Here is a 16,731-nt window from a genome sequence, read left to right as displayed (position 1 = left end):
TTACATCAATTCATACAGGCCTCACCATGCTTCTCTGTATTCATCGTATTCTTTATTTCTCATACCCAGTTAATGTTTCATTACATCTGTGTATCAGTTTGTTTAGCCATTCCAGGGGGTAGGCAGCTACTTTGTTTCCAGTTCTTTGCTGACACAAAAACGTGCTGCCTTAAATATTGTGGTGCATTGGGGACCTTTCTTTTTTGTCATTGCCGTCCTTCGGGTATGTGCCTAGTTTTGGAATGTCTTGGTCAAAGGATATGGACATTTTTGGTCACATTTTTTGCATAATGCCAAGTTACTTTCTAGAATGGGTGGACCAGATCACAACTTCACCAATAATGCGTTGTTTTTGTTCAGTCATTTCAGTCGTGTGTACCTGTTTTTCCACTGTCCCTCTAATGAAGAGCCCATAGTGCTATAGGGAAACATATTTTGACTCAGCACAAGAAGGAATTTTCTAAAGACTGCTGTTGCCCAACAGTGGAACTGCCCCAGGGATTTCTGGGGCTGTATACAGCAGGGATGCCCCTCACCATGAAGGGCAGCACATGGTGCTTCTTAAGATAGTGGTAGCTCATCCCTTGTGTTTCTCTGTGCATCTGGGGAGGCCTGTTGGGAGTGGTGGGTAGATAAGAGTGAGGGTAAGGAAAGAGGTGAGGGCTGGGAAGAAGGAGGGCAGAGACCTTTCTTGGAATTCAGGATGTAAATGGCATTTGCCTCTGAGGTGTTTTTCCTGGTCTCATCAATTATTAATTGGGTTTATATTTTCCAGTACTTTAGCTTTATTTTGTGGGTTTTTTAGATAAAGTAATATGCACTTCATTTATAAGAGGACTCTGGGAGGTATGAAGGCAAGGCCATTTCTGGGTGTGCTAGCTGCTCTCCTGAGTTGTTCCCTTAGATCTCATAGGTCTGAGAGAGCAGCCGTGGAAGATGGCGGCCCAGTGGATAGAGAGCACTGAACTTGGAATCAGAAGTTGTTGTTCAGTTGTGTCTAGCCCTTAGTGACTCCATTTGGGGTTTTCTTTGCAAAAATACTGGATTGGTTTGCCATTTCGTTCTCCAGTTCATTTTACAGATGAGGAAACTGAGGCAAGCAGGGTTAAGTGATTTGCCCAGGGTCACATAGCTAGTAAGTGTCCGAGGCCAGATTTGAACCCAGGAAGCCAAATCTTCCTGACTCTATCCACAGCACCACCTAATGGACCTGAGTTCAGTTACTTGTTAGCTGTGTGACCCTGGGTAAGTCACTTAACCTATATTCAGTGTATTGTTATTGTGAAAATCAAACGAGATATTTGTAAAGCACTTAACACAGTGCTTAGTACGAAGTAGGTGCTTAATAAATGCTTATTCCCCACCCTTCCCATTCCCATGGAAGGTAGGAAGATAGAATGTAGCAAAGGTATACTGTCTTTGCCCTAATGGAGTTTATAGTCTAGTTGGAGTACAAGCCTTAAGTACTAGGTTTCTTTAATACAGAGTAATAAGTGAGGGGCAATGGAAGAGTTGGGGTGGGGAGGGGGAGGGTATTATGGGTATAGGGAAGAGGGCAGAAAATCTCATTGGGAGGCTAGAAAGTAGTTCAGTGTGACCAGAGTGTCGAGAACAGAGGGGAGTAGTGTGAAAAGGCTGTGTTGGTACCAGATTGCTGAGTGATGAGTGCGGACAGAAAGGTTTGCACTTGACTCTGCAGATACTGGAATGTGCGGGGGTGTCACTGAAGGGTTTTGAGCATAATGGTGTCACGATCAGATCTATGGCTAAAGAGATCATTCTGGAAGCGTGTGGAGGATGGATAGACGTGGGGCCTGAGGAGGGGAGGACTGAAGTAGGAAGACCTATTAGATTGTTGCAGTAATCTAGCTTCAAAAGGGGTGTTAGTGACCATTGGGTTCACTCCCTTCATTGTCCATGTGGGGGAAACAGACCCAGAGGTTTGCTCGGGTTTACGAATCTATAGAAATGGGGATAAAATTTTCCCCGCCATTCTTCTTTAGAGGCAGACTTTGCCATTCTCCAGGTGCTGCTGATCTGAATGAATGGTCTATAACTTAAATTTATGATACTGCCCACCACTCCTGTCCCCTCCCCCCCAGCTCTCCAGCCAACCTCCCTAAGTGCCAAGTTTGATAAAGCAGTTGACTAATTAGCAGATCGCCCATTGTTGCACAAAGCACTTGCTCTGCAAAATGTAAATGGGAAAAAAGAAGGTTTTTTCGGCGTGTCAGTATGAAAAATGAGAAGAGCTAAAATACCGCGGAGGACATCTGCTGCTAGGCTAGGACGCTGAGCCCTGCGGAAGGCAGATGTTGACACTCTTTCAAGAAGCTCCCAGTTTACCTTTCCGAGGTCCCACTAAATAGACAGACCCCATAACAGACTGGGAATCAGGAGAACCTTGATCCATGCCCAGCCATTAACTTGATGGGTGACCTCCCAGCCAGCCTCCGTGCTTTTCTGAGCATCGTTTCCTTGTCTGAAAAATGAGGCTAACCCTTGCCCTGCCAGCCTCCCCCAGCTGTTTTGAAGTTCACTTCAGATAACGGATGAAAGCTTTGTAACCCATAAGGCACTGAAATAGAGACAGCAATTATTACATGCAGGGGATTGAAAGAACGTACCTTCCACTGGTGATACAACCTGTGTGCAGATGAGCAAATAGATGTAAGATGATTGGAGGAGAGAGAAGACTCAGAACTGGGCCATCAAGAAAAGCCTTATGGAGGAGGGGTTGGTAGCACCTGGGCTGAGCCTTGAATTTGAAGGAATTTAGAGATTCTTGAAGTCAGAAGTGAGGTAAGAGTTCATTCTAGACATGAGGGGCACAGCCTTTTAGCAAAGGGGGAAGAAGGGATGCCATGTTCTTGGAATAGTAAGGAGGCCAGTTTGGATGGTATTATCTTCCTCCTCCTCCTGTCCTCCTGTCCTCCTCCTCGTGTCTGCCTCCTCCTCCTCCTCCTCTTCCTCCTCTTCTTCCTCTTCTTCTTCTTCTTCCTCTTCGTCATTGTCTTCTTCTTCTTCTCATCTTCCTTATTATTACCACATTTCTGGGCTAATCCCTTGTGTGGTCATAAAGTGTAACGTATGAGGTAAGGTGCTGGAGGAAAATTTGGGGAGAGAGAGAGGCCCACAGGGACTCCCAGGCTTAAGGGAATGATATGAATGATAAACTTGTGAAGACTATGGATCAAACCAACAGAGAACATTCAGGTAGAGGAAGAGAACAGCAGGTAGCTGTCAGAGGAGGGTCACCAGTGTTGAAAGCTGTAGAGAGGTCAAGGAGGATACTTACTGAAGAAAAGGCAATTGGATTTAGCCATTGAGACCACTGGGAAGCATTAAGACAGTTGAAAGTTGGAAGTCACATTGTGCCAGGGATTAAAGAATTGAGTGGGTGGTAAGTAGAGGAAAATTATTTTGGCCTCTGTGTGGAGAATGGATTAGGGAGTGGAGAGGGCAGAAGTGGGGTGACCAATTAGGAGGCGAGGATCCGAGGTTTAGAGCCAGAGGGAACTTTTTGCTTTTCAGTTGTTTTTAGTTGTGTGGGACTCTTCATGAGTGCTTTTGGGGTTTTCTTGTCAAAGATACTGGAGTGGTTTGCCCCTTCCTTCTCTAGCTCATTTTACAGGTGAAGAAACGGAGGCAAACAGAGTTAAGTGACTTACCCAGGGTTTCATGGTTATTAAGAATGAGGCCAGATTTGAACTCAGGAAGACAAGTCTTCACTCTATCCACTGTGCCACCTAGCTGCCAATGGAGGGAACTTAGACGTCATTTGTCTTTCATTTCCCCTCTCTCATCAGTCCCTTCATTTTACAGATAAATGCAGTCCAGAAAAATCCTTACTCAAAGTCACAAAAATAGTAAGGATAGAGCTAGCATTTGAACCCTGGTCTTAAAGGACCCAGCTGACATGCAGTTGGCAATAGATATTGGGAAAGAAAGACTTCAGGTAGAACATGGTCTTTGAAGGAAACAGGATTCCCAAAGATGGGATATAGTAGGTGGGGGACAGCCAGAACAACCTTTTACTGCCTCAGTTTCCTGAGCTGTAAAATGTAGGTCATAACAGGACTTACCTCCCAGGGTCATTGACAGAATCAAATGAGACAGTATTTGTAAAGTGCTTAACACAGTGCCCATGCTAAGTAGTAGTATTAAGTACCTGGTACGTGCATAATAAATGAATGTTTCCTTTCCTCTTCCCTCTTCTGACTTCAGGTTCCCAGGGCTCTGTCTGCCGTCAGACGTCTTAGTTCAAATGAGTTTTCTTTGCTTCTTTCTACATATATTCTTCTCTTTTAGAAATTAAATTTTTTTTTCCACCAGTGAAAATTGACCTTCTTTTTCTTCCTCCCATCTACTCCCTACACTCACCTCCATTAAGAAAGGAAAATGAAACATCTGTTAGAAACATTTACATACCTTCTTCCGGGTGTTCTACCCACTAATGCCATGCTTCTTTTGTCTTTTCTTATGGGACGATAATATCCCATTACATTCATTTGTTAACTTTTGGTTTAGCCATTGCCCAATCAAAGAAGGTACCTGCTTTCCTTGTAATTCTTTGCTGTTATAGAATGTGCTGCTGTACGTATGTTTGCACACATAGGAGTTTCTTGTTCCTTTGACTGCTTTTTAAGTTTATGGCTAATAACAGTGTTACTGGGTCACAGTATTTTTCAGGATGCCACTCCACTAGCAGGGCATTAGTGTGCATGTGACGTCTCCAACATTGACTATTTTGGGTTTTTTCCATTTTACCAGTTTGATGGGCGTGAGATGAAACTCCTGAGAGGCTTTTTCAGACGCTCTGATAAATTTAAGTAGATTGTGTCTGTAGGGTTCCCCTGGTCTGTTGGTCTAGTAATCCTGCCAGAAAAGGAAATGAGGTTAGCCTGGAATGACCTATTCTTAATGAAGTCATTCTGGCTCTTAGGGATCACCACTTCCTTTTCTAAATGCTCACAAATCAGCTCTTTTAATAATAGGTTCTAGAATTTTGCTGGTGATTGAAGTCAAACTTACTATCTTGATGCTCCAATATTCTGCCCTCTCCCCTATTTTAAAAGAAAAGTTGATTGGTGCTCCCCTCCCCCCCTTTAAAAATAACAGCCATTTTGAAACCTTTTCCCTCTTTTGGAAATCAGAACATTTGCCCGTTTCCACTCCTGGGGCATCTTACTCACTCTCTCATTCTCCAACAGAACAGATTACATTCAGTGGTTCTTATGGTACTTGAGTATGTCTGAGTCATCCAGAGAGGGCAACTGTCTAATGACTTACTGTCACCTCACTTATCTTGGGTTTCAGCTCCTGAAGATGACTTTTGTCCTGTCCTTTCCAGTCCAAAGATTGTTTGGTTTTTTTTGGGCAGGGCAATTGGAGTTAAGTGACTTGCCCAAGGTCACACAGCTAGTACATGTGTCCAGTGTCTGAGGCTGGATTTGAACTCAGGTCCTCCTGACTCCAGGGCCAGTGCTCTACACACTGTGCCACCTAGCTGCCCCTAAGATTGTTCTTTTTGATAGAGGAAACAGAAGCAAAATAAAAGTTGGTCTTTTCCCCGTTGGCGCATTATCACTGTCCCATCCACCTTGACCTCTGGACAATCCAAAGGCATTCTCTTCTACCCCAACATAGATTTAAGGCCTTTTGGTTCTCCATTGTTATCCTCTGCCGTTCTGAATTCTAGCACTTTCTTTATATTCAGATTCATTGCTTGCTTCCCCTGTCCGTCCATCGCTTTTCAATTCTGAGTTATTTGAGGATTTCTCCCCCCTTTGTTATTTCTGGGAATATCTCTAGCTAGATCACCTTTTCTTCCTCAGGATTCTATTCTTGAACTCATAGGACCATAGACTTGGAAGTGGAAGGTGCTTCAGAGGACATCCAGTCCAGTCTTTCTCTCCCCATCCCCCTCCATTTTATAGATGCAGAAACTGAGACAGAGAATTTTTAATTTGCCCAAAGTCACACAAGTGGCATTTAGGCCTTTGACTCCAAGTCCAGCCACGGTTCCTTCCGTATTGGGCTTCCACCGGCAGAGTTTTATTCCACAGGCTCCTACCTATCCTTTCTTTAACCCTTTGAAATCTTTTTTCCTGCCACCTAGGGTTTCTATCAGACTAGTTATTTTTTCTCTTCTGTCACGTAATAGGACATTAGTAAGTACTCAGTTGAAGAAAAAGATGCCAAGGGCTAAAATACCAGACCTGGCACAGTGGACAGAGTACTAGGCCTGGAATCAAGAAGAACTGAGTTCAAATCCTGCCTCAGATACTTAGTAGCTGTGTGACCCGGGGCAAGTCACTGAACCGTGTTTGCCTCAATTTCCTTATCTGCAAAATGAGTTGGAGAAGGAAATGGCAAACCACGCCAGAATCTTTGCCAAGAAAACCCCGGATGGGGTCACGAAGAGTCAGATATGACTGAAAACAACTTCCACAACAACAAAAAACATCAGAGCCTAGCAACATATTGGTAGTACTTCCAGCCCCTTTGGTCTCCCCCCACATCCCGTTCTATATACTGACTCACTTACATCCTTTGGCAAGGCTGCTTCCACTGGGAAGCTTTCTGTAATTAACCCATCCTATCCCTGACCTACTTGCCTATACATTTTTATGCCTCACCCTTCCCCCAAATTCCACACACTGGTAATCTTTTAGTCGCATGTTTGTGTTATTAAGTCCCTGTTATGTGCAAAGCAGGAAGCTCGTGATTTTTTATTTGTGGGGGGGAGGAGTGAGAAGGGAGTATTCTCCCACCTTGCCTTCTCCAGGACAATCGCTGACTTCTTTCAAAGCACAATTCGGGGACTGCCTCCTGCAGGAGGCCTGCCCCCCATCCTTTAAGTTGTTAGCGTTCTCTTCTTCTCCACATGCCTTTGTATAAGTTTGCATTATTCTGTACTTACTTTCTCATGTACGTGTCTGCCCCGCTGAATGTAAGCTCCTTGAGGGCAGAGATTGGATTCGTAGCGCCTGGCGTCATTCCTGGACGTAGTAGATGTTTAAATAAATAATCGTTGAATTGAATGGACCGTGATGTTTTTTGGAAAGGGAGATGGATTTGGAGAGAGACCCCTGGGTTTGATTCCTGACTCTATTGCTGCCGGGCCGCAGTTTTGGACCAACTGGCTTTACTGCAGAGTGCCCTGGAAGCTTCTCAGCGACTCTCCCCCAGTCTCTTGGGTTCTTCTTCGCTTGTTTGTCCTCTTCCCAAACCACCCCCTGTCCCCCTCCAGCTGTATATAGTGGAGGGGGGTGGGGTGGAAAGAGCCCTTGGCTGGGAGTCAGAGGAGCTGGGATCTAGCCCTGAATCTGCCGTTGTGATCTTTCTTTGTCACCATGAACAAGTCCCATCCTTCCCCTCCCTGCGTCTGCTTCCAAGTCTTCCAAATAAGGACTAGGAGATCTCTGATCCTCTGAGTCCGCTGAACATCTCATACTTCCTTGGTCAGTCTAAGTTAAGTGGTTACTATGTGCCAGGCACTATGCTGAACTCTGGGGCAGCAGAGAAGATGAAACCATTTCCTACCCTCAAGGAGGTTAAATTCTAATAAGGGAGAAAGCATCATCATTGCTAGCATTAATATTTAGTTAACATTAATAATTAAGCCTTTTACCTTATTTGATCCTCATAACAACCCCGGGGTGGGGAGTAAGTGCTATTGTGATCCCCATTTCACATTTGAGAAAATGAGGAAACTAAGACAGAGGTTACATGACTTGCCCAGGGTCACATAGCTAAGGATGTGTTTGAGGTGGGATTTGAGTGCAGATTTTCCTGACTCCAGGACCGGGCTCTCTATCTGCCGTTCTACATAAGTAGGTATATATAAGATCCATATGAACGAGAAGGAAGGTGAATGTAGAGGGGAAGTTGGGAGGACAAGGCTCCTATGGAAAGTGGCTTTTGGGGTCAGAATTAGAGGAAGACAAGGCTTCTAGGGAGAGGGTTCTTAGGCATGGGAGACAAGCAACACAGAGACACAGAGGTGAAATATGGAAAGTCACGTGCAAGGAAGAGTGAATTGACCAGTAAAATGGGACCATAGAGTGTATGGAAGGGAGCAGTGTACAAGGAGAGCTGGTGCAGTATATAGAGCGCCAGGCCTAGAGTCAGGAAGACCTGAGTTCGGATTTGACCTCAGATACTTATTAGCCTCATGACCCTGGCCAAGTCTCTTAACCCTGTTTGCCTCAGTTTCCTCATCTGGAAAATGAACTGGAAATGGAAATGATAAACCACTCTAGTATATTTGCCAAGAAAACCCCCAAAGAAAGGGGCCCTGAAGAGTCAGACAACTGAAACAACTGCAGAAAAGGCAGAAGACAGGTTGTGCAAGGGCTTTCTGTTTGATCCTAGAGATGATAGGGTATCTGTTGTGACTGTATACATTCCCTAAAGGATAGAACCTTTTGAAGAAACAAAACCAACAGGTGTGACTGCTTTATGTATTACATGTTAATCCCATTTTTATAAACATAATCTCAATTCCCATCGGCTTTCATCGTCATATTGGAAATGAGTTGTCTTTTTCAGTAAGTCTTAGAGAAGTTAAGTTGGCTTAAAGCCCCTTTACAGACACTTCAGTGTACCAAGTGAACCCTGTCATAACTGAGTAAAATGCCAGGTGGCCCAGTGGATAGAGCGCTGGGCTTGGAAGTAGAAGGACTCATGTTTATGAGTTCAAATCCAGCCTCAGATTCTTACTAGGTGTGTGATCCTGGGCAAGTCACTTTTGCCTCAGTTTCTTCAGCTATAAAATGAGCAGGAGAAAGAAATGGTAAACCACTTCAGTTTCTTTGCCAAGAAAAGCCCAAATAGAGTCATGAATAGTCAGACACTGACTGAAATAACTGAACAAAATGAAGAAAACTTCTGGGAAGTGAGTTGATCTAAGAAAGAATGCTCCAGCTGGCTAATAAGAGAAATGCAAACCAAAACCGCCCTGAGGCTTTGCCTCATTCCCAAGATGACAAAAGACTGGAATTGTTGGTGTGTAAGGAGTTGTGGAAAGATAGGCAAGGTCATGCACCGTCAGTGGAGCTATGAATTGTTCAGTTTGGAGTTGTGCAGATAAGGTGACTAAAATGTCCGTACCTCTGACCTAGAGATTCCACTATAACCTAGTGAGGTCTTTGACCCTGCCCCCCAAAAAGGATCCATATACACCAAAATGTTCATAGCTACACTTTGTGGTACTAGACACCTGGAAACAAGAACAGATGCCCATCAGCTGTTCAGATCAGCTCAGCAAATCATGGTACGTGAATATAATGGAATGTTACTGTACTATATAGAAGTGACAGAAAGGATCATTGCAGCGAACCATGGAGAGACTTACGTGAACCGTTCCAAAATGGAGTGGAGCCAGGAAAGCAGTGTGCATAATGGTGACAGCAGTGTAAATGGAAGGAATAATAACTCCAAGCTAGTCAATCAGTAAGCATTAATTAAGTGTCAACAGTGTGCTAGGCACCATGCTAACCACCAAGTGTGCAAAGAAAGGCAAAAGACATTCCCATCTACTCGTTAGAAGGGAATGTTGTAAAATTATTAAGAACCAATTTGGTCTCTGAAGAAAAATGAGAAGATATGTCCCCCTCCACCCCTTTGCAGAGGTTGGGGTCCACGGGTATGATACATTGCATAGGGTATCATATTTAGTCTATGTTTTTATTGGTTATGCTGAATTTTTTTTCTTCTTTTTAACATTCTTTCTATAAGCCTATAAAGGGATGGCTCTCTGGGAGGGGGAAAGAGAAGAGATATGAGGGAAATCTAAATGATATAAAAATAAATAATGTCCTTATAAAAGTGAATTTTAAAAATTATCTTTACATACAATTGGAAAAAATAAAATACTATTTAAAAATTATGTCAGTAAATTTATTTTTTTTAAAAAAGAGAGAGTGGATCATCCTACATGTCTTTCCATTGTGATATAATAGAAAGAGCAAATTGATTTGTAATTGGGAGAGCTTAGTTTGAATCCCATGGAGTTGAGTCCCTTTTGCCCTCTGGGCCTCAGCTTACCCAACTCTAAAATGAGGCAATTAGTGGACTAGATGGTTTTTAACATCCTCCGCTGAATCCCAACATCCTAGTTTTACATATGTTGAGATGGGGTATGCCTACATTATCACTGAAGTACCCTGGAGGTCATTAGCCCCACCATGGGGATGCTTGGTCTGAGGTTGTCACCAAATGCTGGGTGTCTTAAAAGGCCGGGTACAAGCCCACTCCAAATGCAAGTACAGGATCTGAAGAGATTGGGTCGGTGAGGCATACAATAAAGACAGAACAAAAATCACTTTGCTGGTTTACAAACACTTACTTAGCCAGGATAGGCCAGTTGGCCAGAGCAGCTTTCTAGGTCCCCACCCAGAAGGACCCATTCTGTTACAACTGCCTGCATCAGAATCCACAGTCCACCAGCTCAGAAGAGCTACAGGTAACGATATATGCCATAAAGCTGAAGTGAGTACAATTGGCCCATTCCAATTTGGAGTCTTCGGGACTAAGTACTTTAAATTGCCAATAGAATGCAGCCTGAGATCTGAGACCTAGGCAGAAAAAACAACACTGAAGACACCAGGTCTTCACCTCCTGTCTCTGTCTGTGCTTTTAGGAGAATACATCAAAACATGGCGGCCACGCTACTTCTTGCTAAAGAGCGATGGCACCTTCATTGGCTACAAGGAGCGGCCGCAGGATGTGGAGCAGCGGGAGTCACCCCTCAACAACTTCTCGGTTGCACGTAAGTAGTTCCCTTCATTCTGACACACTGACCTTTGGGTGCTCACTGTTTCTCTTGAGTACATTTTCTACCCTGGGGTCTTCCTGCATGACCTCAGGTGAATCACTTAATCATTTTGTCTCTCAGCCTCTGCAAAATGAGGAAGTTGGATTAGATGGTCTCTGAGGTTTCCTCCATCTCTAAATTTGTGACTTTCGGACTCAATGTAGCCTAAGTCCTTGGCAGTGTGGGACCAAGGCATAAGTGGGAAAACATGGTGGTCTTGAGGAGGCAGAGTGCAGGTGGGGCATCAGTTAGGAATGACCATGGCATTCTGGGGTACCTTTGGGTCCTTTAAAGATAGCCACCAGTGTACCCCTAGAGTAACCTTTAGAGAGCTCATTTCCATGTTCTTCCCGTGGCAGCTTGGTTACTTTCGCTGGAAGCACATATTAATTCTGGATTGTCACTCTGTTGACTATCTTAAAATATTTTCTAGTTTTTTCCTACCTATCTTTGGGGGCAGCCTTTTCACCTCTGTCTCTACCACCTTGACACATTTAGAGGTGCTACCAGCAAAGCCAGGTTAGTGGGAAGGCTCTGAGGGGTTAGATTGTCTGAATTGACATGCATTTCTCACAGATGACATTCCAAATCTTGTGTAAACAATTTTTGGATAATCTGTGGGTGCTCTATTAAGAGATTTTTTTTAAAATTGCCTATGCATTTTTATGGGTGCCCCTTTCTCCCTTCTGCTAGTCAGGACTTGACACAGTTAAGTGGCCTGTGGAGTCCTTGGGGAAATTTGGGTGCCCCTCATCGAGAAGTACATGTGCATGTGTGTGGGGGCGTGGGCCCTTTAGGAAGGTGGAGGTTCGCTCTGTTCCTGCCAAAGGTTTCTATTGGCAGGCTAGGCTTTCCAGCTGAATTTGGCAGGATTTTGATTTGACCTGGTTTTTCAGGCTTCCTTCTGCCCCCCAGGGTTGTGCTGGGAGAGGCAAAAGGAATACTCAGAGTGCCCTCCTTAGCATGTTCTGTGGTTTGGCAGATTTTCCAGCTCAACCACCCCCAGCACCAGTCCTGGCCAGAAGTATATGTATGGTGTGGGGGAGGGGAGGGACTGGATAGAGGCCCTGGCAGCAACCTTGGCTGAGCTGGCTCAGGGCGGGAAGGGTAGAGAGGGCCCAGAACCACTTCACAAACCTTGTCACTTTGCTGGATTGGGTACCCCCTTCCTTCTCTGGACTCCTGCCCTCACCTGCATACAAATATATGTCAGTGTAGTAAGAAGGGTCCCAAACTTGGAGTCAGGAGAGTCTTTGCTCTGTCATGACCAAAAGCAAATCAGTTCTCCTCTTTGGGCCTCAGTTTCTCCACCTGTATAATAGGGGATTTGAACTAGGTGAAATATGGGAGGAAGCACTGGAGGAGCAGACCCAAGCCCCTGTTCTTGGAGATCTCACTGTCTGGAGGAAACTGAGGAAAGGCAGCCTCAGGTCCTGCCCACAGGGAGCTTCTAGTCTGGTTGGGCAGATGAGACTCACTCACCTAGGACAGCAGTGAATGATAAAAAATACTTTACAAGGAAGCATTGAGTTGTGTGGCTAGAGGGCATTTTGGCTAGAGGAACACACTTGGAGGTAAGAAAGAGTGTGGTGTATCCAGAGATCAAGAGAACATAGGTTTTTTAATTCGGATCTCAAGTGGGAAGGGGTTGGGAAGCCCAAAGTTGGTATTTTGGACTGACTGTGTTTCTGTTTTCTGTGTTCTGCCACCTCCCTCCTCTCTGCCTGCCATATTTTCTTTGTTGCACTTACAGTCCAAACTAAGACATGAATATCCGATTTCCCATCCCTAAGAGAGAATAAGAGTCTGCCTTTTTGCCCAAGCGACAGTTTCAATCATGAGAATGATAACTGTTTAACCAATGACGAAACTGAGGCTCAGAGTAGCCTCTCAGTTGTTGGTGAGTAACTGAAATCCTCTCTTTGCCCAAGTGGGAGAAACCAGTCTTTGAATTCAGTAAGCCTTTGCTGGGTGCTTCTTCCGTACTAGACAGCAGGCATGGGTACAAGGACAAAAAGCAAGTCAAATGAGGAGGATGAAGCAAGTACAGAGATAGACATGATGAGAAGTAGAAGTATGGTGACAGGGGCAGAGATCCAGGCCTGGGGCCATGAGGGAGGAATTGGGAAAGGAAGAGGGATCTCACGGGAGGAGAGGTGCAGGGAAGACTCCGTGGAGGAGGGGACACCGGAGCTGAGCCTCAGAAGGGAGGGGGAGATTCTGCCAGGTAAGACATGACAGATCAGGAGGTGGCAGGAGAAGAATCAGACGCAAGAGAGCAAGAGGAGAGTGGGAGGGAGCCAGGAAGGGGGAAGATGGAGAATTAAAGACTCAGGGTCACAAACCTTCTGACCCTGAATGAGGAAGGGAGAGAGAAGGAGAAGGAGGCATCATTCCATCTGTCTGCCTAGCTTTGTCTCAGACCTCCCCAGTGAGAGCCGTCTACTTAGAAATGTCTGGAGAAGGGAGAAAGACTCCACAGCCTCACTTATTGAGAGGATACTCTGGGAGTCTCTAACATAAAGTCAGTCCTGGTTCTCCCATACTGCAGTTTTAGCTTAGCCTCTCCCTCTTTTTCTTAAAAGTTGGGTACACAGTACAAGCCTCCCTCTAGGCTTACATTGCTAATGTAAACGATGCGTGTGCTGCCCCTAGCTTGGCAGTCAGTCAACAGGTTTGTTTTGGTTCAGTCATCTCCGGCTCTTTGTGCCCCACCTGGGGGTTTCTTGGCAAAGATACTGGAGTGATTTGCCATTTCTTCTCCAGCTCATTTTACAGTTGAGGAAACTGAGGCAAACAGGGTTAAGTGACTTGCCCAGGATCACACAGCTAATACGTGTCTGAAGCTGGATTTGAACCCAGGAAGATGGATCTTCCTGTCTCCAGGCCCAGCACTCTATCTGCTATGATACCTTGTTGACTTTGACCAGGATATAAAGGCAAGAATAGTCCCTGGCCTCAAGGAACTTATATTCTAGCGGGGGAGGAGGGGAGGGAGAGAGAGACAGAGACAGAGAGAGAAAAATTAATAGGGTACCTTAGAGTGAATATTTTTTCAGAAACAGGTTTTAAAGCTATCCCTTATATCTGTGTGAATTTTTTTCTGTATAATAATGATCATGTTAACAGTAGATATTTACTTTGGTCTTTAAAATTTAGAATGTGATTCACATTATCTTCTCACTTGATTCTGACAGAAATCTCTATAAGGTAGTTGTTTACAATGATTCTCATTTTTATGGATATAAAAACAGAGGTTGAATGACTTAGCTCAAGATCACACAGCCTGCTAGTGAGTAGAACCACGTCTTCCGTGTCTTTGAATTAAACTGTCTGTATACCATTCTTACTTCTGTCCTGTGAAGGTATGGTCCATGTACCTTCCCTTCCTTTTCTTCTGGGCTTCAGTTTCTTCCTCTGTAAGGTAGAGATTAATCTAGACCAGGGGTTGGGGTGGGGAACCTGGGGCCTCAAGGCCACATGTGGTCTACAGGGTTTCTAAGGCTCCTTCCAGACCTGACATTCTGTTGGCCAGTGACATGTTCTCGTCCACATTTCGTAGATGGATGTCACTGGGACTCTTAGAGGTTAGGGGATGTGCCCCAAGTCACCTAAGGAATTTGGTGGCAGAACCAAGACTGCAGCCTAGGTCTTTCGGCTTCCAGCCTGAGGCTGCCTCTGCCCCACTCTCCCACCCCACGTGCCCAGCTTGGACCAGGTTTTGTTCTGAGGCAGAGAGAAGGCCCTGCTCTTGAAAGTGTTGCTGGTTAATGACTGAGCAGGGCAATTAGGGGGCATATTGTTCACCAAACAAAAATCTTCCCTGTGACATGGTTGAATGCTGGTGGTTATTAAATGATAAATCTCTATTATTCATCTTGCTGTGCGTGTAGTTAGGGTTAGCAGTTGGATATGTATTGGTGGGAAATGCTGATTTAGAGAAGGGGTGATTAGATTTCCACCACCACCCCCATCTATTTTTACAAACCTGATGGATGCATGAGAATTAATTGGTATGATGGTGTAAAAAAGAGTCAGGGTTTAGCCCTGCTACTAATTAGATGTGTGACCTTGGGCTAGTCAGTTCACCTTTCTGCACCTCCTCCTCCTTACCTGTGAAATGGGGATAAATAATACTCAGGCTGCCCACCTCCCAGGGATATTGTAAGGATGCAGGGAATGTGGGCAAGTGCCTTTGCTAGAGGTAGCCAGGACACAGAAGATGGGGAGCACCAGACTCATTCAGAAGACCCGAGTATGAGCCCCACCTCCTAAAGGATCCCCTGTGCACAGAGAGGAGACAGCATCCTGTACAGTAAACTGCCAGCAAGCCAGTGGAGCTGTTAGGTCAGATATGGGAAGGGGAGTAATAGGAAGGAAGGCCAGAAAGGTCGCTGGAGATTCTGTGGTGGAGGGCTCTGAAATGCCAGCTGCAAATGGATTTTATCCAGAAGACAATAGAAAGATTTCTGAGAAGGGGAGTGATGCGGCCGATCCGTGTTTGGAGAATATTTGTCAGGTGTATGGAGGATAGATAGGGAAAAGGGGGAAAAGGCTTGAGGCAAGGAGACTGATTAGAAGGCCATTGAGGGTAGTTCAGGCAAGAGGGGTTGAGACTCGGTGCTTTGAAGGTCCCTTCTGCCTCTGAACGCTGTTTCTACAATCCTGCTATGACTGACAGGAGATGAACCCTTTCCATTTGGCTCTGAGCTGATGCTGGTCAGAGCCCCAGGATCCAGAGCTGAGAACCCTCCTCCATAATGTCTTCTCTGCATGACCTGGAGACTCCTGGCATTGAGGCTGGTCTCACTCCACTCCTATTCTGAGTATGAGGGGAAATGAGCTTGCAAATGTCCAGAAGCACCTTGGGGGTCCTTCCTTTTAGCTTGGCTCTTACCCTTCTTCCAAGGCCCTGTTTAAATCATGCCTCCTCTGACCCTAGCAATGCACAAGGTCCTGTCTTTCCTGGGAGCTCCCACAGCTCTTACTTTGGTCCTCATTCCTACCTAATCAGATTGCCCCATAATGTTATCTTTTTTTTTTTTCAAATATAACTTCCCCAACCACATTGTGAGCCCCCAAGAGCTGGCTTAATTATGTTCCATTTTTTTTTTGTCTCAGCTGCTGAGGTGCCAGCTCATAGTAGTCACACAGTAAATGTTTAATTGGGCAAGTCATTAAGCCCCTCTTCTCTGGTGCCCAGTTGTCAAGTCTGCTGGGGATAGGGAGGGAATATAGGAAAGTTACAGACTAAAGCCCCCTGCCCTTAGAGAGTTCGACTTTGCTCTAGGGGATTTGAGGAAGTCACAAACATCAGGGTTTTTAGGAAATACAAGCAGGGTGTTTGATGTCACGGTTAAAGATGGTGGCCTAGAGAAGGGGCCCACCAGAGTGCAGCCTGAACCAATGGGTAAGATTTGATGATAGAAGAACAGCCTGCTTGGATTTTGGACAGTTAGCTAGAGAGATTTTTAACAATGCACGGTTTTGAAGAGTGTGCTTGGTAACTGCAGAAATTTGGTCACCCCCTGTGATGTTCCTTCTCTCATTCTGGCCATCCCCCACCTCTTTTCTCCCTGCTCCTAAGGGACTGGGGGGTGGGGGTGGTTGTTGTAGCAAGCTTGTGACTCTTGTCTGCTGCCCAGATTGGTTCTACTCTGTGCAGTGAGTTCTCAGTTCATTTACTGGCTCATCTGTGATCCCTAAGGCAGCTGGTTGGGCTGGGGAGCCAGGCAGGCTGTGGAGGACAACCAGGGAGCGAAGATTTCATTGCTGGGATTGTTCACTATCTGATGTGTGCCCCTAGGGTCAGAGGCAAGTCTGTAAGGTCAGTTCCCATGCCCTGAACAGCCCCTAACCTGCCTAGTTGCTAGTGCTTGAGGTGGAATTCCAGACATTCTCGGCAGACA

The 16,731-nt window shown here is 45.3% G+C and overlaps 1 protein-coding gene across 1 annotated transcript in view; it reads left to right on the top strand.

The window, feature by feature from the left end:
* The window catches only part of AKT1 (AKT serine/threonine kinase 1), a 135,197-nt gene that overhangs the window by 62,846 nt on the left and 55,620 nt on the right, over positions 1-16,731 (top strand). Inside the window, exon 3 of the mRNA XM_036750850.1 lies at positions 10,649-10,777. Coding sequence (XP_036606745.1) covers positions 10,649-10,777 — 129 coding nt within the window. The remainder of the gene's footprint in view (positions 1-10,648; positions 10,778-16,731) is intronic.

The sequence above is a fragment of the Trichosurus vulpecula genome, chromosome 3 (genome assembly GCF_011100635.1).
Source record: "Trichosurus vulpecula isolate mTriVul1 chromosome 3, mTriVul1.pri, whole genome shotgun sequence".
Taxonomy (NCBI): Eukaryota; Metazoa; Chordata; class Mammalia; order Diprotodontia; family Phalangeridae; genus Trichosurus; species Trichosurus vulpecula.
Note: the sequence above shows the minus strand (reverse complement) of the source record. Positions and strands in the feature narration are given on the sequence as shown.